We start from the raw sequence: 26939 nt of genomic DNA, 5'->3' as shown, positions 1-26939 counted from the left end.
AAAATGTGACCAACAGAACTGTAGTGACATTTTTCACACTGATTCATTGGTCATGTGGAGTTCATTGATGTGTTTGAAATTTGGTGGCAGCCAATCAAACACAGTACACATATCTTTTCAAAACAGCTTTACAGAAAACAGCAAACAAGCAAGGTGCTAAATATTATCTAGCTACGTACAATAATGGCCACAGATTTAAACAGATTACTACAGCACAATGTTAGCAATACAATGATTAACTGTTAAAGAAAATTGGCAGTGGTTAGGGAACGTTCTGTTCATTTCCAGGTTTAATTAATACTTTGAATCCCAAATTTTGAATATGTTCTTAGACTTTTGGACCCCACTAGAAAAATCATACAAACCCTCTAGTTATTTTGATATAAAGTATAATTTCCAGCAGAATCACATGACAGCCCTCCCATATAAAAGCTTATGGTTGCATCTGGTAGATGTTTAGCAGTTAAGGATTGTAAAATGGCTGTAATCGAGTCACTTCTGCAGTTTCTCAGCGCAGGTACATTACTGGGCGCTTTGCTGTTGATTCTGGTTTTGTATTCGCTTTCCTCTGGATCCAGATCTCAGAAAGAGGGGAAAGAGCCACCGGGACCCAAACCACTGCCGCTGCTGGGGAACCTGCTGACCCTTGACCTCAAGAGACCCTTTGACGCCTTTTGTGAGGTGAGAACTTGGCATGAACACATTTAAACAGTGATAGTAACATTCTGAGGTTTGTCTCTCTCTGTGTCCTTCAGCTGTCCAAAACATATGGAAATATGTTCCAAGTGTTTTATGGTCCTAAAAAAGTTTTGGTACTAGTTGGATACAAAACAGTTAAACAAGCACTTGTGAACTATGCAGAAGAGTTTAAGGACCGGGATATTATGCCTGGATTCTGGATAGTATCCAAAGGACATGGTAAGATCAACTGAATACTGTTATTTAAAAAGGCGATAATTCTGTATTGCTGAAATATTGTGAATAAAATGTAACATTTTTATAGCTATTTAATCAATAAAATCAATGTTATTTGAACAATAAAACACTGTGATATTTAAGCAATAAAGTGTTGTTATTGTTAATTAACTTCTGTAATTGAATTAAAGCTGAAATAAAATTAAATATCAAATATCAAACTTAAACAATAATGAGAAATTTTCCCTTGGCAACTAACATAAATAATTTAATAATAATGACTGAATCACATTAAGTGAATTCTTCAAATGATTTGGGAAAAACTGACTCTTTTGAATCGGTTCTTTTAAATCCGTCTGATTCACTGAAACTACAAATTATCAGTATGAGTTTGAATCGATCAGAGCAGTTCCTGCGTAAATGACTCACTCAAATGAATCAGTTGGGCAGTTCTTTTTTACGCTTTTATTATGTGCATCGCTGACTACACCTTGCTCCCTTCAGTGTCTCAAAAAACAGTCACCGTCCTTATCCACATCTTGGCAGAAATAAGCAGAAAAATAAAGCAGTTTAGAGCTTTCAAAATGGTAGACACCAAACACAAAATTATGACCACAATTCATGGTGACAACAGGTTTACTAATAACTACCAATAGATGTGGCTTGTAGTGTTACTAGTACTTTCTGGTTTTGTGTTGATCAGGAATCCTTTTTTCCAATGGAGAGAACTGGAAAGAGATGAGACGCTTCGCTCTCAGCAACCTGTGGGACTTCGGGATGGGCAAGAGAGGAAGTGAAGAGAAAATCATAGAGGAAATTCAGCATCTGAAAGGAGGGTTTGATAAGTTTGAAGGTACACGCTGAAACACATTTACGGACATCTGCAATCATGCTCTTAGTTTAAAGGATCCACTGAGAGACATTTGTTTGCTCTTCACAGGGAAAGCGAATGGGAGAAACCGAACAGCTTTTACCCAGAACACTTCCTAGATGAGAAGGGCCAGTTTGTCAAAAGAGATGCTTTCATGCCCTTTTCTGCAGGTACAGTGAAACTTTAGTTCCCATTATTTCTGTTCCTAAACCTGGTGAGTAGCTGCCTAGTCAACATTTTAAAGGGATAGTTCACCCAAAAATTAAAATTCTGTCATAATTTACTCACCCTTATGTTGTTCCAAACCTGTATGAGTTTCTTTCTTCTGTTGAACACAAAAGCAACACTTGAACCCATCTTTCATACACTTTCTTTTCATACACAGGTTCAAATGTACTACAAGTGGTAACTAAATAAATGTTTTAATACAGAGATAGTATGTTAAAAGCACATTTTAGTTCATATTCATGGTGTCTCAAAATAGCACAATTGAGTACACTTAGGTGTTCTTAAGATTACCTTAAGAAGTACTAAAGAAGAATTGTTTTGCATATTAAAGGGTTAGTTCACCCAAAAATGAAAATTATGAATCATTTGTTTCGAATCAGTGGTTCAGAGCGCCAAAATCCCATGATTTTAGTAAACAAAGCTTCATTACATCATAAGTGTTTTGAAACTTCAATAGTTCACGTGACTTTGGCAGTTTAATACGTGCTCCAAACCACTGATTCGAAACAAATGAGAAACGAAAAAGCTTTGAAGCTTCATGAAGCAGTGTTTTGAAATCGCCCATCACTAGATATTGTTGAATAAAGTTGCTGTTTTGTTATTTTTGGCACACAAAAAGTATTCTCGTTGCTTTATAATATTAAGGTTGAACCTCTGTAGTCACATGAACTGTTTTAAATATGTTTTTATTAGCTTTCTGGGCATTGAAATAGGGAGTGTTATTGCTGGCGATGCAGGCCTCACTGAGCCATCGGATTTTATCAAAAATATCTTAATTTGTGTTCTGAAGATGAACGAAGGTCTTACGGGTGTGGAACGACATGAGGGTGAGTAATTAATGACATAATTTTCATTTCTGGGTGAACTAACCATTTAAGTGCAAAATTAGTGCGTGAAAATATAGCACTTTAAGTACATTATGGAAGTGTACTTTTTTTTCACCCGGGTATAAAGCAGCTTTGCATGTATGCTCAACAGATAAACAATTCCATTAATGTATTGCAAAAGCTCAATTAAAAAAAAAAGATAAATGTTGATTATAAATGCTTTCTCTCTCAGGTCGAAGGGTTTGTTTGGGAGAGAGTTTGGCCAGGATGGAGCTCTTCCTGTTCTTCACTTCCCTCCTTCAGAGCTACCGCTTCACAACTCCACCTGGAGTGTCTGGAGATGATCTGGATCTCAAAGGAATAGTCGGGGTCACGTTGAATCCATCCCCACACAAGCTGTGTGCAATCAGACGCTCCTGATCCAAGAAAATTTCATCAGTCCTTAGAAGAAAACACAGAAACAAATAATCTCTCCTTATCTAAATAAGAACTGGGATCGTTGTTGCACTAATTTTATGCATTGTGATCAAATGCGCTTAATCGAAAATAAGAGCAAATAATTTAATGACTTCGCTGGTTGTTTTGCCATTTGCTATGAATTTTAAATGCCTCTTAAAATATTGAACTGAAATTGAATTTGACAGATGACCTGCTGTAAACTATACGATTGTTAATGCCCTGAATGAAAATCTGACTGAAGCATTATCAGCCGTTTATATATCTGAGTGTGTATACCATGGCATGTTTTGTTTACTGTAGATCAGTAGTTAGTCAGTTCTGTTACACTCAATTCAGTCTTGTTTGGATCTTAAGCTATTAATTCAGTACTTGCATGTATTGTCAGTTTATAATTTATTAAAATTTCTCATTCAAAATCATTCCAATTGGTCATATGTATTACAACCAGTAATCTATGAAACTTTACATGATTAGAGAACAAAAAGACCTGAAACTCACAAATAAAGTTATTGTTTCTTCATAAAATGGTCACTGAAATTAGGTTCTTTTATATATATATAAGAGAGAGAGAGAGACACAATCACCCATCCAGTGGTCTGACATTTTCTTATTCGTCTTCGTCCATAAAAGTCAACGCTGTTCGCTCATCTGACATGTTTAGTATCACACCATTTTGTACATTGTCATGGACTAATTTCTTTTAATCTAGTGGCAATGTTAAGATAATAGGTTCAAACTTGAATTAATATTCCAAACCCATTTGTCTATTTATTTGGTGAGTAATCGTGCAATAAGTGGGATAAAGGACAAAATAAACCTCTTACGGTAAAAAGTAATGGATTTGTATGAAGTGTCCTATCAGATCAGTTTGGTGTACATTGTGTTACTTAGCTGGCTCAAATCCAAGATAAGTGTTATATAAGCTATCATTTATTTCCTAAGTGCAAAGAAACACAACTCAAAGTTGTGTGATTATTAGCTTAAATTAATTCAGCTATAGGTAAATTCTAGAAGGAAAGTGAACTGGTTTAATTAGTCTGAATTAGTTACATTTTGATGGTGCTGTAAGAAAATGCTTATATCATGCATAAAATATCATTAAAACCTGTGTCTGGGATAGCACAAGAAAATAAATAGTTGGGGTGTGGCCCAGACTTTTTGTAGCCAATCAGAAGCACTGTCTGTAAATCATTGAATCATTGTGAATGTTCAGGTTTGCTTACATTGGGTTGGCTGGCAGGTCTTTGGAGGGAGGGTTTTTATAGTGTGCAAGTGGTGGAAGAAAAAAATAGCAGCAAGTTACAGTTGAAACTGCTTACCAATAACAGATTAAATACTCATGCAACTGTATGCCTAGCCCAATAAATCCAAATATCTTTGTATATATCATACAAAACAAAAAGTTTGTATTATGTGTATTATTCTTTAACTTGCTTGTTCTGTGGCCTTAGTACTAATTTAATGTTCATTAATTCATTGTCATGACTCACGACTCACCTGGATGCTGTTGCAACCATAACAGCACTGTATTCTCATGGCTACCTTGTTTTGAAGGATAAATTCTCCATGGATTTAATTGAGGTTTCTCCCATATGTATGCATTACAAGGGTTTGAAAGCAGCAGAACATTTGCGCAGCCTTAAAAAATGGCTGTTGTTGAATCAATGCTGAATTTTTCCAGCACAGTTACATTACTGGGTGCTTTTCTTTTGTTAATGGTTTTATATCGACTTACCTGTGACTCTAGATCTCAGAAAGAGGGGAAAATCGAGCCACCGGGACCCAAACCTCTGCCACTGCTGGGGAACCTGCTGACCCTTGACCTCACGAGACCCTTTGACACCCTTTGTGAGGTGAGAACTTGACATAGATACATTTAAACTATTATAGTACATTTTAACAGATGTCCTTCTCTGTGTCCTCCAGCTGTCCAGAACCTATGGGAATGTTTACCAAGTGTTTTTGGGTCCTAAAAAAGTTGTGGTACTAGTTGGACACAAAACTGTTAAAGAAGCTCTTGTGAACTATGCAGATGAGTTTGGGGAGAGAGACATTACACCTGGTTTCAGGATAGTTACCGATGGTCATGGTAAGAATAACTGAATGCTGTGTTTGCATTTAAATCAGTTCTTAATTTACCATACAAATGTGTTGAGTCCTATATGGTTTGTTATGGAGCAAAAATTAAAGTGGTGCAGCCATCTTATTATGTTGGTTAGTTTTCTGCTTATTGTTGCTCTTCTGCCATTGGAGTTTATTGCAGCCCACAGCTTAGTACAAAAAAGTCTGATTGGGAAAGGTTTGAAAATTTCCCAGACTTTCTAATTTCTAGACTTGTGATCAGATGGTTCTGTCTGTGTTGATCAGGAATCCTCTTTTCCAATGGAGAGAACTGGAAAGAGATGCGACGATTCGCTCTCAGCAACCTGCGGGACTTCGGGATGGGCAAGAGAGGAAGTGAAGAGAAAATCATAGAGGAGATTCAGTATCTGAAAGGAGAGTTTGATAAGTTTGAAGGTACACGCTGAAACACATTTATGGACATCTGCAATCATGCTCTTAGTTTAAAGGATCCCTTGAGAGACATTTGTTTTCTCTTCACAGGGAAAGCCTTCGACACAACACAGCCTGTGAACTACGCTGTGTCAAACATCATCTCATCTATTGTGTACGGCAGCAGATTTGAATACACAGACCCTCGATTCACAGAAATGGTCGACAGGACAAATGAAAATATTCAGATTAGTGGATCGGCTTCTATGATGGTAAAGTATGTTTTACTGTATGTTAAAGAGAAAATTTGGATGACTTTAATTTCTTTTTTTTTAATCATGAATACATCCATATCTTTCTCTATGTGTACTTGTAGCTTTACAATACATTTCCGTGGTTGGGTCCGTTCCTCAACAGCAAAAGGATTATTGTCAGAAATGTGTTGAAAAATAGAGCAGAAATGACTAAGTTGATCAATGGGCTGCTGGAGACTCTGAATCCACAGGACCGCAGAGGATTTGTCGACTCCTTTCTCATCCGCAAACAGAGTGATGAGGTACGGAAATCACCCTGTTGCATATACAGCAGGAAGTAAAATGTAATCATCAGCTCGTTTATTAAATGTAATTATTTTTTTAATTATTGGACTTAGTTATTAAATTAAAATGAATTATGCACAAAATATGCTAAAATTAAATATATTTGGTGACACTTTACAATAAGGTTCCATTTGTAACCATTAGTTAACTAAATTAGTTAACATGAACTAACAATGAAAAATATTTCTAAATGCTACTTAGTGATACTTAATGCTAACTACCCAGATAGCAAGCAACCATCGAAATAATGTTAAATCAATGTTAATGTGTCAATGTTAACCACATTGAATCAATATCACTTTTGCACCCATAATTAATTTTAAAAAATGTTGAAATTTTAAAAAAAATCAATGGTAATTGCATTGAATCAATGTTAAAATGTGATGTTAATTCAACATCATGCTTGCACTCTCAGAAAATGAAACACAGCAACTACAACTGACTTAAAGCCACACAGCCTGAAATCAACTCCAAATAAAAGAAGACAATAAATCTCTCAAGATCTCAGTAGAGGACGATTAATCAACTCCAAAAGAGCAGCTTCACTTAATACCAATTAGATTGACTTTATTTCTGCCATCTACAGAAGTTCTTTTTGAGAATTTAACAGAGGTTTAGATGTTGATGTTTTATTGAAAATGTTTTATTGAAAATGTCATCATTATGGTGATCAGTGTGTTATTTGGGCAGTTTGACTCTTGGCTTTTTATGTGAGCCTAAACACATACTTTGTTGCAAAGAAAGCCAGAAACAAAGATGATCAGGTAATATGACGTCTCATGACTTCCAGCATGCATTGCAGCATGAAGCATGTCACCATTGTTGAGATTCAAATCCTGATTCATGATGTCTGTGTGTCTAAATATCTTTTTTCCCATAATGTACAGTAGTCAACATTTGAAGTGGATCAAAAAAGTTCATCAAAGTTGTCCTAAGAAGAAGGTTTTAGGACAACTTTGATGAAAGGTTTTGATCCACTTCAAATGTTGACTACTATATTTTAAAAGTCATAATTCAGAATGATCTGTGGCAAGAAAGTAATGTTTGTGATTATAATCTGTTAATAACAAATAACTACTTTTGGTTTAGGGATAAGATTAGCAAATTATTCTACTTTATGTTGAAAACTATATGACTTGATCATCTTTGTTTTTGGTTTTCTTTGCAACAAATTATGTGTTTGGATAAACACTTTTATGAAGACCACAAACTGACAAAAAGCCAAGAGTCAAACTGGCCAACTAAATGAAACACTGATCACCATAATGGTGACATTTTTAATAAAACATCAACATCTAAACCTCTGTTAATTCTCAAAAAGAACTTCTGAATATGAATGACATAAATAAAGTCAAACTGGTTAGTAATAAGTGAAGCTGCTCTTTTTTGAGTTGTTTAATCTTCCTCTGCTGAGATCTTGAGAGATTTATTGTCTTCTTTTATTTTCAGTTAATTTTAGGCTGTGTTAAGTCAATTGTAGTTGTTGTGTTTCATTTTCTGAGAGTGCAAGCATGCTGTTGAACCAACATCACATTGTAACCTTGATTCAATGCCATTACCATTGATTTTTTGCAGAAATTTTTTTTCAACATTAATTGTGGGTGCAAAAATGATATTGATTCAATGCGGTTAACATTGACACATTAATATTGTTACATTCACGCCTTCCCGGACTCCAGTTCCCAGCATCCTCCTGTTCCGCACACCTGTCTTCACTTCCTTCATCAGTCTTCCCGCCATCTCCCCAGATTCCCTGCACCTGTTGTACCTCGTCAGCACTCCCTTTAAGTTGGACACTTTCCCTGCACTCCTTGTCTGTTCTCTTGTTTACTTAGAGGTGTATGTTGTTCCTGTGTTCCTGTTATTGTGAATAAACCCCGTTGTTATTGTGGATCTCCGTGCTCGCCTCATCTTTCAGCATACGCCTATAACAGAAGAACAGACCTAAACCGCTGGAGATCTACAACTAAGGATGGGACTATTTTACATTTCTGAAGTTCCTGCTTCTCCCATGCCTCCCACGCCAGCTTCGGTCTCGGATCGCCTAGTTGGGCTCCTGCAGGACGGTCGTTCGCTGGAGAGGTATGTGGAGGAGTTTGTCGAGTTGGCTTATCTGACGAATTGGCCAGATGCCTGTTTAAACGCCCTTTTTCTGGAGGGGCTGGACGAGAGCACGATCCGTTTTAAAGAACCTGCCGGTTATTTTTCCTTAGGCGATACAATTAATCTGATTTTGTCTTTAAATTGTTCTAAGTTTGTTATCGCAGAGGTTCTTGATAAATCGTGCGATCCTCGTCCAGTTCCCCCAGAAACATGGGTGGCCTGGCCGGTTCGTCAATCTCCATTTTCCTCCGCATGCCCCTCCAGTGAGCTTTTCCCCGGTGTCCTGCTGGACCCAAAACACTGCATGGCCAGAGAAAGATCCTCCGCTGGGCCCAAACGGCCAAAGAGGAAAAAGAAGGCCGTACAGCCCCAGTTTCCTGAGATTTCTGCCTCCGTGCAGCCCCAGTTTCCTGAGATTTCTGCCTCCGTGCAGCCCCAGTTTCCTGAGTTTTCTGCCTCCGTGCAGCCCCAGTTTCCTGAGAATTCTGCCTCCGTGCAGTCCCAGTTCCCTGAGATTTCTGCCTCCGTGCAGTCCCAGTTTCCTGAGTTTTCTGCCGCAAATCAGCCCAAAACTCCAGTTTTAGAAGAAAAGGACTGGTTAATAGACTTTTGGGTTGAACCAGCTCCCAGTCCCTTCGACCTGGCTCCATGCTCTGCCGAGCCCGCTCCAGTAGCCCATGAGCCCTTCGAACCCCTGAGTCTCCCAAATAATTTTTTTTGGGGGGAAGGGTACCCGTGGGTGGGAAAGATGGGGGTGGGCTTGGAGACCTGCCATGGCCGACCACGGCCTCTGACCCGTCTCGGCCACCTGAGACTCTTGACCCGTCTTGGCCATCCACAGCTCCTGACCCGCCGTGGCCGCCTACTGCTCCTGACCCGCCGTGGCCATCCCTGGCTCCAGACCCGCCGTGGCCATCCCTGGCTCCAGACCCGCCGTGGCCATCCCTGGCTCTAGACCCGCCATGACGGCCGAGGACCTAGTACCGCCCTGGAGACCTCCGCACCCACCTGCACCCCCCACACCTGCCTGTAGGTCTCCAGGCCCCCCCGCTGTTTCATCTGAGGCGTGAGGACACGCCTTCCGGGGAGGGGGAGGTAATGTTACATTCACGCCTTCCCGGACTCCAGTTCCCAGCATCCTCCTGTTCCGCACACCTGTCTTCACTTCCCTCATCAGTCTTCCTGCCATCTCCCTGGATTCCCTGCACCTGTTGTACCTCGTCAGCACTCCCTTTAAGTTGGACACTTTCCCTGCACTCCTTGTCTGTTCTCTTGTTTACATAGAGGTGTATGTTGTTCCTGTGTTCCTGTTATTGTGAATAAACCCCGTTGTTATTGTGGATCTCCGTGCTCGCCTCATCTTTCAGCATACGCCTATAACAAATATCGTCTTAACATCATTTCAATGGTAGCTTGCTATCTGGGTAATGAGACCTTGTTGTAATGTGTTACATATTAGTAATTCAATAGTAAAATCTCTTGACTTTTTCAATCCTTGTTGCATCATATGCCAATGGTAACAGTTAGAAAATGGGAAAAATGTTTTTGCTTGTAACTTGGATTTTGGTTCTTAAACTACAACTACATGAATTTTATTGTTTCAATTTTCTAACTGTAATTTTTTTCCTCAGTATTTTAGTAAACAGGATAAATTTGTGCTTTGTGGATTTGTACTTGTCAGCAATCCGGCAAGAAGGACTCGCACTTTCACCAGGAGAATCTTCTTGCAACAGTGGGAAATCTGTTTGCTGCTGGTACTGACACAACAGGAACGACTCTGCGCTGGGGTTTGATGCTCATGGCCAAATACCCTCATATACAGGGTAAAAACAGTAATGTGAAGTGTTTGTTCCCATGCTGATGTGTATTTTTTCCCACATTAGCTGAATTAATTTGAGTCATAAAACACAAAAATATGCCATAATGCAGATCGAGTTCAGGACGAGATTGACGGAGTGATCGGTCGACGTCAGCCAGTGGTGGACGACAGGAAGAAATTGCCGTATACAGACGCTGTGATTCATGAAACTCAGAGGCTGGCCAACATAGTGCCCATGAGTCTCCCTCATAAGACCAGCTGTGATGTTCACTTCAATGGATACTTCATCAAAAAGGTCAGTCAGAAGAATAAATATGTAGGTCTAGAAAAGATACTATGTGCATCTTGAACATCGTCTTTTCTCCATTTTCTAGGGTACCCCTGTCATTCCTCTGCTGACGTCTGTTCTGAAGGATCCAAACGAATGGGAGAAACCGAACAGCTTTTACCCAGAACACTTCCTAGATGAGAAGGGCCAGTTTGTCAAGAGAGATGCTTTCATGCCCTTTTCTGCAGGTACACTCAAATCTAAGCTCCCAGTGTTTTGAGGAAATAATCATTTGACTTGAAATTAAACACAGTTTGTCTTTCTCTCTCTCTCTCTCAGGTCGAAGGATTTGTTTGGGAGAGAGTTTGGCCAGTATGGAGCTCTTCCTGTTCTTCACTTCCCTCCTTCAGAGCTACCGCTTCACAACTCCACCTGGAGTGTCTGGAGATGACCTGGATCTCAAAGGAATAGTCGGAGTCACGTTGAATCCGTCCCCACACAAGCTGTGTGCTATCAGACGCTCCTGATACTGGATGATCAAAACAGAAACAATATATTTTACCTCATTTTAAATAAGAACTGGCATTTGTTCTGATTAAATTCACAAAATGTAAATATGTGAAAAACTTGCAAACCTTCTGCAAAATCACTTCTGACTTTTTTATTGCATAAAACTCCTTGAGCAGCAGGTGCATTCTGTGTTTGTTAAATTTTTTATGTTAAATTTTATCATAAAAAAGGTAATTAAAAAAAAATGTATGTTTTGTTTTCACACAAAAATGAACCTCCTTTAATAAAATAACATAAGCACAACTATGTAAGACAAGATTCGATTTTAAATAATAAAAAATTGAAGTGAAATAAAAAAGGATAATCTCCAAGATATATTTTCTTAAAATAAACTTTTTGCTTAATATAATTTTGTTTCTCACTTATATTCTCATCTATGCTGAAATTTGTAATTGCGAGGTCTACTAACTGAGCCATGCTAACCAGCGTGCTGAACATTAGTCTGTTTACTGGTGGATAAAAATGTATCAAATTGTTTCTGATTTGCTGGAACAACACAAAATGTCTTGCAAGATAAAAATGCTCTGTTAATCTTTGCAATTTGACAGATTTTATGCTATTATTCCACATTAATGAAAACATATTTGACATACAAAAGCCTTGTCAATGATTCTTTTTTTCTGGACCTGTTAGTTTAATAAAAATGCATTTTAGTACAGTACAATGACAGTTAATCTTTTAAAGTGGTATACTGTTGCTTTAACTGTAATCTACTGTGCATCTACAACAACAACATGTGTCCTAGTTTGTGAGTCTCCACCTCCAAGACCAAAAGTATCCACTCCCACTTTATCTATGTACAGTTGAAACCTGTACAAACCTCAAGGTCTTATGGGTATTGTTCTGTGAACATGGCTTTCATGGAATCATTTTTGCAGCTTTTCAGCACAGGAACATTTATCTGTTGCTTGCTTCTGCTCTTGGTTGTTTATCTCCTATTCTTCAGCTCTCAGAGAGATGAAAATGAACCTCCAGGGCCAAAACCGTTGCCACTCTTGGGAAATCTGCTAATGTTGGATGTTAACAAACCACACTTGAGCCTATGTGAGGTAAGTATGAATGATATCAGTCCTATTGGCCAACAGGTTTAGCAACAGGTTTCTATTGGTTCATCAGTAGAAAGCCTCGAATTGTTGACAAACCGGTCTGGTGAGTTTTTACAGAGAACAAATCAGTTTTTCCACAAGGAGAATATACGATTGTTTACCCAGAAATAACAATTCTGTCATCATTTTACCCTCATGTTGCTTCAACCCTTTGGAACACAAGAACATATTTAGAACAAAACAACATATATTCTCTTATGATACATACAGGTGCTGGTCATATAATTAGAATATCATCAAAAAGTTAATTTATTTCACTAATTCCATTCAAAAAGTGAAACTTGTATATTATATTCATTCATTACACACAGACTGATATATTTCAAATGTTTATTTCTTTTAATTTTGATGATTATAACTGACAACTAAGGAAAATCCCAAATTCAGTATCTCAGAAAATTAGAATATTACTTAAGACCAATACAAAGAAAGGATTTTTAGAAATCTTGGCCAACTGAAAAGTATGAACATGAAAAGTATGAGCATGTACAGCACTCAATACTTAGTTGGGGCTCCTTTTGCCTGAATTACTGCAGCAATGCAGCGTGGCATGGAGTCGATCAGTCTGTGGCACTACTCAGGTGTTATAAGAGCCCAGGTTGCTCTGATAGTGGCCTTCAGCTCTTCTGCATTGTTGGGTCTGGCATATCGCATCTTCCTCTTCACAATACCCCATAGATTTTCTATGGGGTTAAGGTCAGGCGAGTTTGCTGGCCAAATAAGAACAGGGATACCATGGTCCTTAAACCAGGTACTGGTATCTTTGGCACTGTGTGCAGGTGCCAAGTCCTGTTGGAAAATGAAATCTGCATCTCCATAAAGTTGGTCAGCAGCAGGAAGCATGAAGTGCTCTAAAACTTCCTGGTATACGGCTGCGTTGACCTTGGACCTCAGAAAACACAGTGGACCAACACCAGCAGATGACATGGCACCCCAAACCATCACTGACTGTGGAAACTTTACACTGGACCTCAAGCAACGTGGATTGTGTGCCTCTCCTCTCTTCCTCCAGACTCTGAGACCCTGATTTCCAAAGGAAATGCAAAATTTACTTTCATCAGAGAACATACCTTTGGATCACTCAGCAGCAGTCCAGTCCTTTTTGTCTTTAGCCCAGGCGAGATGCTTCTGACGCTGTCTGTTGTTCAAGAGTGGCTTGACACAAGGAATGCGACAGCTGAAACCCATGTCTTGCATACGTCTGTGCGTAGTGGTTCTTGAAGCACTGACTCCAGCTGCAGTCCACTCTTTGTGAATCTCCCCCACATTTTTGAATGGGTTTTGTTTCACAATCCTCTCCAGGGTGCGGTTATCCCTATTGCTTGTACACTTTTTTCTACCACATCTTTTCCTTCCCTTCGTCTCTCTATTAATGTGCTTGGACACAGAGCTCTGTGAACAGCCAGCCTCTTTTGCAATGACCTTTTGTGTCTTGCTCTCCTTGTGCAAGGTGTCAATGGTCGTCTTTTGGACAACTGTCAAGTCAGCAGTCTTCCCCATGATTGTGTAGCCTACAGAACTAGACTGAGAGACCATTTAAAGGCCTTTGCATGTGTTTTGAGTTAATTAGCTGATTAGAGTGTGGCACCAGGTGTCTTCAAAATTGAACCTTTTCACAATATTCTAATTTTCTGAGATACTGAATTTGGGATTTTCCTTAGTTGTCAGTTATAATCATCAAAATTAAAAGAAATAAACATTTGAAATATATCAGTCTGTGTGTAATGAATGAATATAATATACAAGTTTCACTTTTTGAATGGAATTAGTGAAATAAATCAACTTTTTGATGATATTCTAATTATATGACCAGCACCTGTATAATAAAGTTGAATAATGTTTGGAACAGATTTTTTTCTCCTTTAAATGTCTGTAATGTCTATTTCAATCTTCATCAGATGGCAAAGCAGTTTGGCCCAGTTTTCACAGTCTACTTTGGTCCAAAGAAAGTGGTTGTGCTAGCCGGCTACAAAACAGTGAAGCAAGCACTTGTTAATTATGCAGACGAATTTGGAGATCGAGAAATCATGCCACTGTTCCATGATTTCACTAAAGGTCATGGTAAGAGCAGCCCAGTCTCCTGACAATATACTTAAAGGTTTCTTTATACTTATTAGCTTAAATATAAGTTACACAAGGGCTTTTCACACTGCGCTTAATCCCGGGTTATCGTCATTCTAAACACCACCTTTAACCCCGGGTAAAGGAATGTTTCTCACCTGTAAGTTAGCACTGCTTTTTACCTGGGGCCAGAGCAGGGTTAGCACCACACTGCATGGTTTCACACTGTACAAGTTTGGACTGCAATATGGGGTTAACATCGCAAAAGTTAGAATGTTACAGCTAGACGCTTAGCAACAGACAACCAATCGTATGCTCATATTTGCCTGCTTTGGACAGTCACGGAAACACTGTGCATTGTATTTAAACAGTAAATTCAGCATTTGAGTAGAAAAATGTTAAATGCTGACAGAAAATGCAACAATTTGAGTGAAGAAGAAACTGTTTCATTTTTACCTTTATAGTCTGAAATGTCCATTCAGTATAAACTCGATAGTACAGTCGGCAATACGAGGATACGCAATGCTAGAGACTTTATATAAACAGGTCACATGCTGCGTTTATTCAATCAATGACACTGACACCTCAAATATGCAAACAACCCAAGGTTTAGGAATCTAAAGGTATAAAACATCACTTTATGAATACCCAGGATTAACTGGTAACCCCGGGTGAATTATGAGCAATGTGAAACGTGAAGCAAGATATTCCAGGATTCTGTTTACCCAGGGTTTATAATGACCCAGGGTTAACTATTTCAAGTGTGAAAAGCCCTATACAGTTTTTGGACACTTTTGGACATTTAAGTCACACTAATAAAATCTGAATTTCATTGCATTAGATACAAAATATCAAATCAAGAGGCATATGTGCTCAAATAATGCTCAAGCTTTTCTCAGAACCAACTTAACTTTTCTAAACCACTTTTAAAATTATTTTTAACCAATTGGTCTCTTTTCATGGATGTATGAAGTCACTTCAGAAAGTGACCTTGGCGTCACAACTGTTTGAGCTACAAGAATAAGATTTCTGTAAGATTAATTTCAGAAACTTTGTAGGAATTATATTTGCCAACGGAGAGAGCTGGAAAGAGATGAGACGGTTTGCTCTCACCAACTTACGAGACTTCGGGATGGGAAAGAAAAAAATTGAGGAGAAAATCATAGATGAAACATGCCATTTACGAGAGGAATTTGAGAAGTTTGAAGGTAAAGTATCAATGCTTTAAAAAAGAGATAGTATCATAATGCCTGTAATGTAAATCTTCAAAGATTATCCAGAAAAGCACTAGTAGTACAGCAATGTAGGCATGGCCAGCAAATGGACCAAAAGCTGAACACCACGGCCTGTTCTTTTTTAGGAAAACCTTTTGAAACCACACAGTTGATGAACTACGCTTCCTCAAGTGTCATTTCTGCCATTGTGTATGGCCGCAGGTTTGAATATACAGACCTTCATCTACGGAATATGGTGGATCGAGCCAATGAGAGCGTCAGACTGAGTGGAACAGCATCCGTGCAGGTTCACATATGATTTGAATATAACCTGTGAGAATTAACTGGTTTACAATGGCATACACTATTGCATTATATGGTAGAAACATCTCCTGATTTTTGTTCTCCAGCTCTACAACATGTTCCCTTTCTTGGGTCCATGGCTCAAGAATTGGAGACTGCTAATGAAAAACCTTGAGCTTGATATCAAAGAGGTATCAGAGCTGGTGAACAGTTTACGTCAAACACTGAACCCACAGGACCTCAGAGGTGTTGTCGATTCCTTTCTCATCCGCAAGCAGACTGCAGAAGTATTGTCAATATAACACAGCTTAAAATTTTATTGCTCATCTTGGTTTTTTACTTCTTTAAATCTTTAATGTACCATTTGATCAGGAATCTGGTGAGAAGAACTCACTTTTCCATGAGCAGAACCTCATTTTCACAGTCGGCAACCTGTTCATCGCTGGTACGGACACTACTAGTACAACACTGCGCTGGGGCTTGCTGCTTATGGCCAAATATCCACACATACAGGGTATGTTTGTAAAAATTGCAATTGGCTGGAATGTTTTCTTAAAACATTATTCTGGATATATTCTGAGTTCAGTACAAGTTAAACTCAGTTTGACAGCATTTGTGGCATAATGTTGATTACCACTCACACTCAAATGCACAAAAAAAAAAACAAAAAAAAAAAAATAGTTTACAGTGAGGCACTTACAATGGAAGTCAATGACGCCATTCTGTAAATGTTAAAATACTTACTGTTTCTATAGTATAGCCACAAAGGGTGAACAAAACTAAACACTGATCACCATAATGGTGAAATCAACCCAAACTATTACTTACAATAAACATCAACATCTAAACCTGTTCATTCTCAATAAGAACTTCTGTAGACATATGACAGAAATAAATTCAAACTGGTTAATAAGTGAAGCTGGCAATGCTGTCTGTGGAGTTGTTTAATCCTCTGCTGAGATCTTGAGAGATTTAATGTCTTCTTTTATCTTTAGTTGATTTCATCTAAAGCTGTGGCTGGAAGTCAGTTGTAGTCTGTGTTTCAGTGTGGTGTTTATTCCAACCACATTTTGACGTCTGCCCGCCGATGGAGCTTGACGTCAAACAAACTTTGGGTTTAGAAGTCAACCTGATTTTCATTTTGAACCAAAATTTGTCCATGTTCTGTGCCCACTGAGAAACTTCCTGTTAAAAAAAAAACTTTATTATAAGAATGTTAAGGGATAATGTTCTAACAGTGTTATCTAAACATTTTTAGAATGTTTTTAGAGAATGTTATTCTATCCTTTAGGAGAACATTCTGGGAACAAAAATAAACCCTGCTGAAAACTACTAGACCCAAAAAAAAAAAAAAAAAAAAAAAGGTGGGTCACGCAAGTGTGCTGCAATTTTAAAAATGAGGGTTTTTATTCCACTGTAATTCGCTTCATGTTTTTAAACTCATATTTACTTTTTATTAAAAAAAAGAAGAGGAATGAGTGAAAAATATTTGAGTGGAAAATATTTGTGGTTATCAACATTATACCACAAATGTTGTAGACTGAGCTGAACTTATCCTGAACCAGAATATTCTCTTTATCAAACAGTCTTTATCAACAGGCATGACGTTTCTGTTTTAACTGGGTTATGTTTTCTTTGTTAAATATACTTTGGACGTTTAACTTATCTTGTGCTAGTGGGCTGAGTTCAGAAAATGAAATTAAAGTGTGATGTATTTGCAGATCGGGTTCAAGAGGAGATTGATCAGGTGATTGGTGGACGGCAACCGATTACAGAGGACAGGAAGAACTTACCATATACAGATGCTGTGATCCATGAAACCCAGAGACTGGCTAATATTGTACCCATGAGTATTCCTCATATGACCAGCTGTGATGTTCACTTCAACGGATATTTCATCAAGAAGGTAAGCATATTGAAAAAAAAATACAAAATACAGAAAGTTGACTCCCTTTTTAAAAAAAATCAAAAAACATATGCACCATGGTAGTGCTGTCACACTCCTTGCAGTAGGCTATACATTGTAAATACCATACCATATCAAAATAGAAAGATATGATCTTGTTCCTTGAACAGGGCACATGCATATTTCCTCTTCTAATGTCTGTACTGTGGGATGAAGATGAATGGGAAACACCCCACACCTTTAACCCCGAACACTTCCTGGACAAACATGGTCGATTTGTGAAGAGAGACGCCTTCCTGCCCTTCTCTGCAGGTACTACTTTCCTTCACATAGGGCTTGATTGTCATCTTTTTTCATGAAATATCCTGGTGAAATTGTTTTATTTTAGATTTTGTTGTGAGATAAAGGCAAAAATCTATAATATTCCCAAAAGTACTCAGGCATAACACATCACAAAAATGCTCATTTTAAACACAAGATGTATAGAAGTTTGTGAATTTTTCTCTCCTTCTCAGGCCGTAGGGCTTGTCTTGGAGAGAGTTTAGCCAGGATGGAGCTCTTCCTGTTCTTCACGTCCCTCCTTCAGCATTTCCGCTTCACTCCTCCTCCTGGAGTGTCTGAAGATGATCTGGATCTCACACCAGCGGTGGGCTTCACCCTGAACCCGACCCCACACAAACTGTGCGCAGTGAAGCGGTCGTGAAATCTGTTAATTAAATGTGTTAAAACAGTAAAGTTGATAGTTTTCAAACAGATACAGCCCTTGCATTATATTTGTGTGTTTATTCTTTATATTCATCTTTATACATCAGAAATTTCAGGAATCAATCATTTTCAGCATTCACAAAGAATCATGAAAACCATGTCATATTCTAAAAACCCAGATAGCAAGCAACCATTGAAACAATGTTAAATCAATGTGTCAACGTTAACTGAATCAATATCACTTTTGAAAAAATGTTGAAATTTAAACAAACAAACAAAATCAATGGTAATGGCATTGAATCAATGTTACAATGTGATGTTAGTTCAACATCATGCTTGCATTCTCAGAAAATGCAACAACAGCTAAAAATGACTTAATCCACACAGCCTGAAATCAAAATAAAAGTAGACAATAAATCTCTCAAGATCTCAGCAGAGGAGGATTAAACAACTCCAAAAAGAGCATTACCAGCTTCTCTTATTACTAACCAGTTTGACTTTATTTCTGCTATTCATCTACAGAAGTTCTTATTGAGAATTAACAGAGGTTTAGATGTTAATGTTTTATTGAAATTGTTTGGTCACCATTATGGTGATCGGTGTTTCATTTAGTTGGGCAGTTTGACTCTTGACTTTTTATGTGAGTTTGTGGTCTTTGTACCAAGTAACATAATCTGTTGCAAAGGAAGCCAGAAACAAAGATGATCTGGTCATATTGTTTTCATCATCATAAATTAGAATAAGTTAATAATCTTATCTCTGACCAAAAGTGGTAATTTGTTATTAATAGATTATATTCACCAACAATATTTTTTTGCAACAGATCAAACAATTTGAAATTTGATTTTAAATACATTTTGGGATTTTTTTTTATTTGACACACACAGATATCAAGTATCAGTATATGAATAGGCTTGTTCAAGATGCATCGGTGCTGTGCAGACCGATTGGTGTATGACATCAAAGTACGGTGAGAGGTACTTCAATCTCTCTCGTGGTACTTTGTCATACACCGATCGGTCTGTGCAGCGCCAATGCATCTCGAACAAGCCTAATCTCAACAAAGGTGACATGCTTCATGCCGCAATGCATGCTGGGAGTCATGAGTTTTATACTATGGTGGCTCCCAGCATGCATTGAGGCATGATCTTTTTTCCCATAGTATATTTTAAAAATCAAACTTCAGAATGTCTGATCTGTGGCAAGAAAGTATTGATGGTAAATATAATCTATTAATAACAAATAAATAATTTTAAAAAAATTAATAAATTATTCTACTTTATGATGATAAAAACTGTATCACCTGATCATTTTTGTTTCTGGTTTTCTTTGCAACAAATTATGTGTTTAGGTAAACAGTTACAAAGACCACAGTCTCACATAAAAAGCCAAGAGTCAAACTGCCCAACTAAAGGAAACACTGATCACCATGATGGTGACCAAATATTTTCAATAAAACATCTAAACCTCTGTTAATTCTCAAAAAGAAATTCTGTAGATGAATGAATAAAGTCAAACTAGTTAGTAATAAGTGAAGCTGGTAATGCTGTTTGTGGAGTTTTTTTTTAATCATCCTCTACTGAGATCTTGAGAGATTTGTCTTTTATTTTCAGTTGATTTCAGGCTGTGTGGCTTTAAGTCAGTTAAAGTTGTTGTGTTTCATTTTCTGAGAGTGTAAGCATGATGTTGAACCAACATCATATTGTAACATTACCATAGATTTTTTTTTTCTTTCTTTCTTTTTTTTTTTTAAATTTCAACATTTTTTCATCAATTGTGGGTGCAAAAATGATTTTGATTCAGTGCGATTAAAGTTGACACAGTGCCACTGATTTAACATTATTTTGATGGTTGCTTGCTATCTGGGATAAGAAAGGTCAAATATGTTATTTTTGCACTTTCAAACTTAAAAAGATTTGTAACTGGACTATCAGATGCGAAATGTGATTAAAGTTGGCACGAAATGGAAAATCAACTTATTCACATTCATCTATTTTCTAAATGCAGGTTATTGATCTTATTGTGAATGTTTCATCCATGCATGTTTCTTTCTTTCTTTTTTTTTTACCTTGCAATTTTTAATTAAAATGAAATATGCCAGACTTCTCCAATCATTTAGTCTTTTTAACCCCCCTTTTTTACAGTCGACTGCAAGCTCACATTCACATTTGCCTCCATCTAATGAACAACCATTGCATCCATGTCACAATACTGAAGAAAAGATATGTCGTTACTTACATTGTGACTTTAAGTTCTTTCTGAATTTAAAGCTGCTGTCATTGCACCATTTGTCAAAGATCATCTTTTTTTAAACTTTTTTTTTAATAAAAAATACAAATTTTAGTTGCAAATATTTCTTTACATTAGAGTTTTTAGAAGTATATTGCTTTTTCAAGGCTTTTAAAATAATGGAATGGTCTTTTTTTGGATGTTTACAATCAGATTAGACAGAATTTATTTGGGATATATATACACACACACACACACGCATTTACTTAGCTATCTAAATTGAGACATTTCATGGGCTTCTGTTATTTTTAAATACAAATAGAACCTATAGAACCTTTCTATAGAACCTTTTCTTCTAAGAGTGTAAATAACATAAATCTGTCTGCATTTTTAAAATGAAAAAAACTTTATTTATAGTTTTCACAAAATCAGGTTTTGTCAGGTTTAGCTCACATCTGGCTACACATTTGTTTTCAAAATATGTTTAGGTAGACACACACAGATTATTTTGGTGGTTTTGGTCTAGAGGAGCTGAGAACTGTTAGGAATGTGAACTCTAGTCTACAGACGTCAGCTGGCATACCGTGAACTGTGTTTAGCTCCTCCCTTCATGTTTTCAGCATGTGGAGACACAACGACCTGCCTTCACACCTGTTTTTTTTTAAATTTGTGAATACTCTCAGTTGTGGTGGAGCTCTCTCTGATATGGCTTTAGTGGAAACGCTTCTCATGCATGTGTCCACCACAGGAGCTTTACTTGCAGCTGTGCTGTTGTTTTTGGTTGCTTATCTAATCTTAATCAGCTCCAGCTCTTCAGAAGAGGGAAGAGATCCTCCGGGACCCAAACCACTGCCACTGCTGGGGAACCTGCTCCAACTGGATCTCAAACAACCTCACGTGAGCCTCTGGGAAGTAAGTTTCTGTATCTTATGTTTCCTAAATCATAATTCCTATTGTCATTTTCCCCCATAATTTGTTACACACATTCTTTTAGGATATTAAAAAAATTTATTTCTTGTCTTTGCTTTCCATGTTTTTCAGGCAAAACTTTCTGATTCTTGGTGCTTGTTTCATTAACTGCGGCCCATTTATTTCAAGAATCTGATTTAACAGATAAAACAGAAATGTGCATTTTTGTTTCTTTATAGAAACATTGATATCTCATCACCCTTGTCCCTAACACAATCTGATATTTGAGTCTTATTGGGTGATTTTATTAGGTCCAACAAGATTTAATTTCTGAAAGAAGTGCTAAATGCCACATTTTCTTCAAAGTAGGAGGAATGTTTTCATATGATAATACATTAGAAAGCATACTTTTTCTGTCATTTATCTGATCACAATCTCTGTTCACTCTTAAAAATAAAAGTTCTTTATTGGCATCGATGGTTCCATGAAAAACCTTTAAAATCCATGCAATCTTTCCTTTCTACAAAAGGTTCTTTATAGTGTAAAAAAAGGGTTTAGGTTTTTAAAATGTTCTTCACACTAAGAAAAAAATGGGTCTTTTAGTTTTTTGGGGAACCAAAAATGGTTCTTCTGGCATCACTGTGAAACCCTCCTTTTGGAAGCTTTATTTTTAAGAGTGTATATCAAAATACATTTTCGTTTGAAGTCAAATCAACGACTAAGAACTTTTCTGTCCCCGATTTTAAGTTCCAAATGTTTTGCTTGTTATCATTTCAGTTGCTAACAGATAATAAAATCAATGCATGAGTATGTTGTAGCTGTCGCAGAATAAGAGCATTTTCTCGCTGAATATTTTGGTCACTTGAAAGTTGTTGTTTTTTTGTTATAAATGTTGTTATAAATATAAATAATTGAATACTTGTTTGGGTATTGTATATTTTATTTGCATGATAGTTTGCAATAGTGACATCTAGTGGAGTAAATGACTAATGAAAATCTATTTCAGTTGTCCAAAAAATATGGGTCAGTGTTCAAAGTGCATTTTGGACCCAGGAAGGTTGTGGTTCTGGCTGGATACAAGACAGTCAAACAAGCACTTGTGAACCAGGCAGAAGAATTCGGAGAAAGAGACATTACCCCCATATTCCAGGACTTCAATCAAGGATTTGGTAAAACATTAGCCTCACTAACATAACACAACATGCATCACTGCTGATGCTTGAGCTTAATCACTGAGCAAAGAAAGAAAAACTAGTGTTACTTGTTTACTTTTAATAGTGGTGTTGAGCAGCTGTACTCTTCCACAACATTTCATTGTTGTTAATAATTTATTTAATATAAAAATATTATATCATAGAGGATTAATACAAAAAGGTTCTGGTGAACTAGAACAGTACCCATCATCACCCCTCTCGGGTGATTTACAAATACAAAACATGTTTCTCCACAGGAATCATCTTTGCTAATGGCGACAGCTGGAAGACGATGAGAAGATTCGCTATCTCAACTCTTCGAGACTTTGGAATGGGCAAGAAACTGAGCGAAGAGAAAATAGTAGATGAGACACATTATCTGCGGGAAGTGTTTGAGAAGTTTCAAGGTAAAGCAACTGCTTGTGTTAATGGCATACTTTTCTAAGTATTAGATTACTCTATATATCTTCTCTGTTTGCATATGTCTCACAGGAAATCCATTTGATACGACCCAACCGGTGAATTATGCCGTCTCCAACATCATCTCAGCTATTGTGTATGGAAAACGATTTGAATATGAGGACCCAAAGTTTCAGGATATGGTGAACAAGGCAAACAAGAACATCCGCATTATTGGTTCAGCTATGATACAGGTACTCTGCAATGTTTATGGGTGCCGTTCCTTGTTATTTTTGAGGGGCGTTTACAATCAGATTTGAAAAGATGACACAAGGAGCAAAAATGCTGCAGATACACCGAATCACATGCCCAAGCACTGTTAAAACAGTTTCAGCTCTGGTCTTAAACTCTATGTCTTCATGTCAGCCAAACAGATATAGATGCATTTTAAAGTTGGTGTGTCTTCACCTGTAGATCTACAACATGTGTCCGGTTCTTGGACCCTGGATGAAGACGTGGAGGCTGCTGATGGAAAATATGAAAAGCAACAGGAAAGAAATGCAGAAGCTAGTGAACGTCTTACGGGAAACTTTGAACCCGCTTGACTGCAGAGGATTTATCGACTCTTTCCTCATCCGCAAACAAAGCATACAAGTAAAGTATTATATGAATTTCTGCTTCATTTCTGCCCACCTGCCAGCAAAAGCTTAAACTTTTACCTTAGGGGTATGGTTTTCAGTTTTTCACTGACTTGTACCATTTATTTACATAGATATACACCAATGAGCCAAAACATTATGACCACCTGCCTAATATGCTGTTGGTCCTCCATGTGCTGTGTCAAATTGACGTCCACATGAATGGCCAGACCCAGGGTTTCGTACAAACAACCTTCTTCCACTGCTCCAAGGTCCAGTTATGACGCTCGCCCATCATAGGCACTCTGACTGGTCTGCAACTACACAGCCCTATACGCAGCAGGGTGTGATACATTGTGTGTTATGACATACCTCTTATCATTCAAATTTTGTGTGATTTGTGCCACAGTAGACTGTCTGTTGGCTCAGACCAGACGGGATAGTCTTCATTTTCCTTGTGCATCTATGAGCTTTGGGTGCCCAACACCCTGTCACCGTTTTGTGGTTTGTCCCTCCTCGGACCACTGCTGGTAAATTTTCACCACTGCTGACCGGAAGCAACACACAAAAGCATTGCTGTTTCAGAGAAACTCTGACCCAGTCGCCTTGCCATAACAATTTGCCTTTGTCAAAGTGGCTCAGATCTTTATTCCTGTCCATTTCTCCTGCATCCAACATGTTGATTACGAGAACTGATTGTTTGCTTACCATCTAATCTGCCCAGACCTGAATATGTGACCTTGTTAGGAGATGATCAACAATATTTGCTTCACCTGTGACTTGTCATAATGTTTTGGCTCATTAGTGTAATTTTTTCTTTGTATTGGATCATTTAGTCTCACTCTAAAGCATAAAGTATACTTGTTTTTTTTATTTTTTTTATGTGTGTGTATGCTAGCGTACGCGCACAGTCAAACGTACAGCCTTGCAAAGTATACTTCACTTGACTCGTACGCGTACACAGGCATTCGACGCATGCGCATTGCAACAAATTGCAATACCTCTATGAGTTACAACCAATATACACATCTTTGTATTCTTTCATGCTAGACAAATGAGAGTACTAACCTCTTCGCACAATCTCTCATCTGTGTAGGCCTCCATTGTTGCTGTAACTTGCACACATTTCGAACTCTTCTGTTTATGCAGTTTTTCTTTGAATACTTTGTGAATCGACGCCCCCATGGCACGGTTGCCACCTTGTGGATAAAGTAATTACTGCAACAACAAAAAAAAAAAAAAAAAAATTAAATGCGCGTACACATTAAAAGTGAATTAGAATTTGGCTTTAAGACTTAGGAATGTTTTTGTGCTTCATGCAGGAATCTGGAGAAAAAGATTCACATTTCCACGATCAGAATCTGCTCATTACGGTGTCAAACCTGTTTGCTGCTGGTACCGACACGACCGGCACGACACTGCGCTGGGGTCTGATGCTCATGGCCAAATATCCTCATATACAAGGTCAGACTTCCAAATTGAGGGAGAAAAATATGCTGTTCACATTAACACTTAAATAAGGTGTGCATTTTTAAAATGGTAAGTTGGGAAATTTTCCTTAGTTCAGTGGTCACTTGTTTTGATTTAATACATTTTTGTATGTTTTTTTTTTTTTTTTGTTAAATAATAATAATAATTATATAAATTATTATAATAAATCATTTCAGCCAAAACTGTCCCATACTGGTTTTAATACAATTCACCAAAAATAACATTGCAAATACAAAACAGATCAAAACAGTATAACAAAATGATGGCTTTATCAAAAAACATATGATAATTAAAACTGTATTAAACAAATATTTAACATTTTCTAATTGTGTTTAATATTTTCATTTTCACAAATTTATTTATTTATTTTTTTAATTTCTCAAATGTTATTTTATGTTTGTGCGTTTGGAAATGTGTCTTTACTGTCCCTAATTAGACATATTATTTTGAACCTTAGGCTTAATTTGAACAAAGTATGTGCTTTCTGCAAATGTACTGCAAGTGTTTAGTTTATTATTTATTCACATATGGGTGTACTTTTACCAACGTGGTAAAAGCAATCCCGCACTCTGTTCTCGGCCTGTTATATACATACAAACAATATTACTTCTTAAACATAAATAGTATGTGATTACCTTGAAACCGATGACTGTGTCTCTGACAACTGATGGTGCTGAGGTCTTGTTCAGGTATAGTTCTTAGTGGCTAAAGTAGCCAAGTAATCAGTATAGCTTGCAGCCCCCTCTGCTGGTGAAAACAATTTCTACACAGTACACAAAAGTCACTGCACACATCACAATGAGAGACCTCTCTAAAATTAAAGCATTTTATGTACTTTATATGTGTCTCATTGGTCATAGATCGAGTTCATAAGGAGATTGACCAGGTGCTTGCTGGCCGTGAACCGGTTACCGAGGACAGGAAGAACTTACCGTATACAGATGCTGTGATCCATGAAATCCAGAGACTGGCTAATATTGTACCCATGAATCTTCCTCATATGACCAGCTGTGATGTTCACTTCAACGGATACTTCATCAAGAAGGTTAGTCCTGCTTATGTGATGTATTATTTGGTTGTTCTTTTAAAAGTTGTTTTATTTAAAGAATTCTAAATTATTTGTAAAGGCCAATTCACACCGCACCGACAAACGGCAACAAACACCAACAAACGCCAACGAACAAGGTGGCCGTTGGATTTAGAAATCTATGAGGGAAAACTGTCATGTTCACACTGCCCCAACAAACACCGACAAACGAGTCACAGAGAGTCAAGTCTGACTGGGAAACTTCCACAACTTGTGTGTGCGTGATTCCGACCAACGCCAACAGGGGTATCACACCTATCCAACAAACTCCAACAGACGAGTTTGTTGGCGTTTGTCGGTGCGGTGTGAATTGGCCTTAAGGTGCAATCTGCTCAAGTTTGTGCTGCCATTTGGCACCTTCTAGCATAGTTTGCCAAGCGTCTACTTTCATCTAGGGGAGAGCAGGGACGAAAGTACCCTTTTTCACAAAAATTTAATTTTAAAATATAATGTTTTAGACAGCGATATATTTTTGCTGTGGTCAATAACTCACAAGTGTGGTTTATCAATACCAGGTGGAATTTTGTACAAATGTAGAACGGCTTC

At 37.6% G+C, this 26939-nt stretch overlaps 4 protein-coding genes across 4 annotated transcripts in view; all 4 read left to right on the top strand.

Moving 5' to 3' along the window:
• Positions 1 to 403: 403 nt before the first annotated feature.
• LOC127509476 (cytochrome P450 2K1-like) lies at positions 404 to 11765 on the top strand. Its single transcript, XM_051888267.1, has 9 exons — positions 404 to 681; positions 756 to 918; positions 5668 to 5817; positions 5905 to 6065; positions 6170 to 6349; positions 10189 to 10318; positions 10425 to 10609; positions 10689 to 10830; positions 10922 to 11765. The coding sequence occupies exons 1-9, from the start codon at positions 436 to 438 to the stop codon at positions 11107 to 11109; spliced, it is 1545 nt and encodes a 514-aa protein (XP_051744227.1). The 5' UTR covers positions 404 to 435; the 3' UTR covers positions 11110 to 11765.
• Positions 11766 to 11940: 175 nt separating this feature from the next.
• LOC127509472 (cytochrome P450 2K1-like) lies at positions 11941 to 16299 on the top strand. The gene is made up of 5 exons (XM_051888262.1): positions 11941 to 12201; positions 14157 to 14319; positions 15378 to 15527; positions 15680 to 15840; positions 15944 to 16299. Exons 1-5 carry the CDS (start codon positions 12004 to 12006, stop codon positions 16136 to 16138), a joined length of 867 nt encoding a protein of 288 aa, XP_051744222.1. The 5' UTR covers positions 11941 to 12003; the 3' UTR covers positions 16139 to 16299.
• On the top strand, positions 16215 to 18989 carry LOC127509474 (cytochrome P450 2K6-like). Its single transcript, XM_051888265.1, has 4 exons — positions 16215 to 16350; positions 17558 to 17742; positions 17913 to 18054; positions 18258 to 18989. Exons 1-4 carry the CDS (start codon positions 16326 to 16328, stop codon positions 18443 to 18445), a joined length of 540 nt encoding a protein of 179 aa, XP_051744225.1. The 5' UTR covers positions 16215 to 16325; the 3' UTR covers positions 18446 to 18989.
• Positions 18990 to 21289: 2300 nt separating this feature from the next.
• The window catches only part of LOC127509455 (cytochrome P450 2K1-like), a 28895-nt gene continuing 23245 nt past the window's right edge, over positions 21290 to 26939 (top strand). Inside the window, exons 1-7 of the mRNA XM_051888197.1 lie at positions 21290 to 21588; positions 22592 to 22754; positions 23036 to 23185; positions 23271 to 23431; positions 23652 to 23831; positions 25138 to 25279; positions 26167 to 26351. Coding sequence (XP_051744157.1) covers positions 21298 to 21588; positions 22592 to 22754; positions 23036 to 23185; positions 23271 to 23431; positions 23652 to 23831; positions 25138 to 25279; positions 26167 to 26351 — 1272 coding nt within the window. The 5' untranslated portion in view covers positions 21290 to 21297. The remainder of the gene's footprint in view (positions 21589 to 22591; positions 22755 to 23035; positions 23186 to 23270; positions 23432 to 23651; positions 23832 to 25137; positions 25280 to 26166; positions 26352 to 26939) is intronic.

This window comes from Ctenopharyngodon idella, chromosome 3 (genome assembly GCF_019924925.1).
Source record: "Ctenopharyngodon idella isolate HZGC_01 chromosome 3, HZGC01, whole genome shotgun sequence".
Classification (NCBI taxonomy): Eukaryota; Metazoa; Chordata; class Actinopteri; order Cypriniformes; family Xenocyprididae; genus Ctenopharyngodon; species Ctenopharyngodon idella.
Note: the sequence above shows the minus strand (reverse complement) of the source record. Positions and strands in the feature narration are given on the sequence as shown.